This window comes from Orycteropus afer, unplaced genomic scaffold, assembly GCF_000298275.1.
Source record: "Orycteropus afer afer isolate SDZICR_OR568_19922 unplaced genomic scaffold, OryAfe1.0 scaffold00502, whole genome shotgun sequence".
NCBI lineage: Eukaryota > Metazoa > Chordata > Mammalia > Tubulidentata > Orycteropodidae > Orycteropus > Orycteropus afer.
Genome location: NW_006922089.1, coordinates 1,008,804 through 1,012,327, shown reverse-complemented (window position 1 = coordinate 1,012,327; position 3,524 = coordinate 1,008,804). Strand labels below are relative to the sequence as shown.

The window sequence follows — 3,524 nt, the reverse complement described above, 5'->3', positions numbered from 1 at the left end:
GGCTGGTTTACACACTTTGATAGGTTTGTTAATTCTTAAATTGATTGTGAAGGAGATGTTCACTTTTGAAGTATGAAAGGGACAATGGCTAGAAAAGCCAAGGGGTGGCCTGTGGGGCAGTGGCTGACTTGGTCTGGCTTCTCCAGCCCCGGTCTTGGTTACTCCCACCAGATTACTGGGTTGTTGTCGTAGGACCATGTATGGAACTCCAGTGTGAGGGCTGGTTAGTCTAGCTGTGCTTCTGGGCTTAAAATGAGCCCTGCTGGAGGCAGAGGGGAATCTCAAAGCCATCAAAACAGAAGAGCCAGAGGTGGAGGGGAGCCTGTCCTTGGACCCAAGATCCCTGTGCCGACCTCCTGGCAGAGGGAGGGCTGAGATGACCTGCTGGCGGAGTGGGATGCACTTAGGGGTACCTATCAGCAGGGCCAAAAGAGCTTTTAGCACTTGCCCAAGCAGGGCCGAGAGGCTCAGGGCTAGAGAGGCGAGCCTGAGGGCACTGCAGAGGGGAGACTGTCCTGATCGAAGCATTGTATCCCAAGAGTGTTCCTGAACCTGAATTGTAGCCTGTTATTTCCCCAATAATCCCCATTATCGTGAGTATTGTCTGTGAGTCTGTGCGGCCACTGCAACGAATTACTGAACCCAGCAGAGAAGTAGGCTGGTGGGTGGTGGCATGTCTGGCCTCATAGGAATCAGCCTTGGGCTGCTGAGGGTGGCTCTGTCTCCCTCTTGTGAAGTTAGAGGAGGTCAGAAGATGCCCCCCCACGGCCTTTCTGCACCCAGCTTCCCAGCCACGCTTCCCCACCAGTGCAATGAGTTGTCTGAGCCCCCCATGTCCCCAGCTCCCTTCTGGGGATCTGGACAGCCTGCCTGACCGTTCCCAGCCCCTCCGCTGCAGGGCCACGCGTGGCTGCAGTGGGCAGGGCCGCGTGCCCGTCCTCATATGTCGGCGCCCAGCTCCGCGCACTGCTTGTCAGAGATGTGAGAGGCCAGGGAGTCGATGATGTCGATCAGCAGCTGCTGGCTCAGCATTCGCAGCGTGGGCAGCTTGGAGACCTGCGGGGGGCAGTGCCCACCAAGGCAACATGGGCCACAATCAGATTAGCACAAGGGCAAACCTCTCTGGGGGCCACCCCCCCCGTGGGAGGCGGGGCCTGACCTTGGTGAACTGATGCACGATGATGTGCAAACAATGCCGCTTCATGTCCAGCGCCTGCGTCTTGTCAGCTGCCTCCAGGATCTGCAAGAGCCGCCGCCTGAGGCCCGGCCCCTGCCTCCTGCCCCACCCCCGGAGGAGGGCAGCCAGGCAACTGCACTACCTGCAGCACGTTCTGCACGGTCACGTTCATCTCCAGGTTCTGCTTGCAGTAGGCCTGCAGCCGGTTGTTGTAGAAGCCATAGTAGTAGGGAGCGGCAAACAGGTAGCTGGGGCTGGTTAAGGAGCTGCAGGCACAGGGACCCCAGCCCCCCACCGACCTTCCTCCTCTGTCCCCCAACAGAGGATATGGGGGGCTCTTGGCTGTTCCTCCTACTGGCCCAGAACCAGAGTGGCCTGCTTTCCCCAGGAGGGACTGGCCCTGGGGTCCACAGGGAAGAGGGGCTGAGCTCAAGCCTGGACTGGACCATAACTTACTCTCTAAATGGGGTTCAGAACCACTTCCAAAAATAGCCTCTATGCATCTTTGCAAGGAGCTCTGGTTGTGCAGTGCTTAAGGCATTTGACTGCTAACCAGAAGGTTGGCAGTTCAAACCCATTAGCCACTCCTCAGAAGGAAGAGTGGACAAGCCACTTCCGTAAAGATTTACCACCTCAGAAACCCAAAGGGGGTCGCTATGAGTCAGAATTGACTCGACGGCAGTGAGTTTGGTTTTGGCATGCCTCTTTTCAGAACCCTCCCGGCCTCACCAAGCCCCCGCCAGGCGTCCTGCAGCCCTGTGCACAGACGCCCAGTGAATGCCAGGGTATCGCTCCGCATGTGTCTGCTTGCCTGCCAGAGCCGGGACGGCCCTTCTGCAGGCAGCTGGGCACAAGAGGCCAAGCGTATCACCCTTCACAGAACCCTTACTGAGCACCAGGCCTAGCGCCAGGCACCAGGAAATTTCCCAGGGGGTTTGGCCATCAGGCGCAGACTGCCGGCCCCCCCCAGCAGCGGCCTGGGAGCCCCAGGGGCACGAGGATCCAGTGAGTCCTCGGGTGGCATGTTGACGTCACCGTAGTAGATATACCGCAGCATGGACTCGAAGGCCTGCCTGCTGGGTACCATCTCGCCGATGGAGATGTTCACCTGCCCATCCTCAGGCATGAAGGAACGGAACATGGCTTCGAAGTAGCTGCAGACAGGGTGGCGAGCGTGGCTCAGCGCAGGTGGCCCAGCACGGCGGCCAGAGGCTAAGCCCGCTGCCCATACCTCCCTCGCCCCCGGCCCACCTGGAGCGGGCGGCCAGGATGGCCTTGTGGGCTGGCCGCGGGTGCCCGTCCAGCAGCAGTGTGATGTCACAGAACTCCGCCCCTGCCCCCTCCAGGTACGCCTTCATGTCCTGGATCAGCGATGTGCCTAGGGGCGAGGGTGGCTCCTGATAGGTACCTCCCAGCCTCCCACAGACCTGCCTCCTTCCCCGGCACCTCGAGTACCGCCTCCCTGCTCACCTGTCCACATCGGACATAGCCTCTGGACAGAGCCTTCCTGGCCGGAGGCCTCACCCGGGCCCCGGGCAGTGCCAACCCTGCCTTCTCAACCCTGGCATGCTCAAGCCCTGTGGCCCTGACACAGCCTCTCAGGCCCCAGGGTCTGACCTGGCACTCTCCCTGCCTGGAGCCCCTGCCCTGCTGTGTGGGGCTCTGGTGTGTCCCGGGGCACAGAGGGCTCAGGGGCTGGGGTCAGGGGGGTGCAGGCTGAGTGGGATTTGTGGGCTCTTCTCATGCCTCTCTAGGCCGCAGACAAGTATAGCTAGGAGACAGCAGCTCAGGGCTCACCGTGACCCCAGACCCATCACTGACCACGGAAGCAATTGGGCCTGACTCCCCAGCCAAACAGAGTTACCCAGTCTCCATCACCAGCAATGGGCTTTGGTTAGGGGTCACTCCACCAGCTGGCACAGCTGCTGGGGACTGCCCTGTGGCCGGTGCTTCACCCCACAGAGATGCCCTGGCATGGGCATGCCTGTGACACACCTGGGGTCCCACTGGTCTCCCCCACAGGCCCTGGTAGGCACTGGCTGAGGCGTCCAAATTTCCTACCAATGGGGGACATGTTCCGCGGGCCCCTCGCAGGGAAGGGGACAGGGGCAGCTCCCTACCAATGTCCACAGGCTGGTCTGAAGGGGCGCGAGGGGGCGGCTGCTGCTTCCGCCGCACAATCTCCACAATGAGCTGGGACGGGAGTTGCTCGAAATCCTTGGTCATGATCACCTGGTGGAAGTGGGACTCCTTCACCACGAAGTTCAGACAGTGCTCCTGGAAGGCAGGCCAGGCAGGCAGGCAGGCAGTAGTCAGCTTCACGCTTGGGGGTGGGGTGGGGTGTGGC

At 60.9% G+C, this 3,524-nt stretch overlaps 1 protein-coding gene across 1 annotated transcript in view; it reads right to left on the bottom strand.

Moving 5' to 3' along the window:
• Positions 1-939: 939 nt before the first annotated feature.
• LZTR1 (leucine zipper like transcription regulator 1) overlaps positions 940-3,524 on the bottom strand; it is a 23,627-nt gene continuing 21,042 nt past the window's right edge. Inside the window, exons 13-18 of the mRNA XM_007955461.1 lie at positions 3,298-3,500; positions 2,429-2,555; positions 2,182-2,331; positions 1,320-1,425; positions 1,160-1,240; positions 940-1,056 (exon numbers count right to left, since the gene is read on the bottom strand). Coding sequence (XP_007953652.1) covers positions 940-1,056; positions 1,160-1,240; positions 1,320-1,425; positions 2,182-2,331; positions 2,429-2,555; positions 3,298-3,500 — 784 coding nt within the window. The remainder of the gene's footprint in view (positions 1,057-1,159; positions 1,241-1,319; positions 1,426-2,181; positions 2,332-2,428; positions 2,556-3,297; positions 3,501-3,524) is intronic.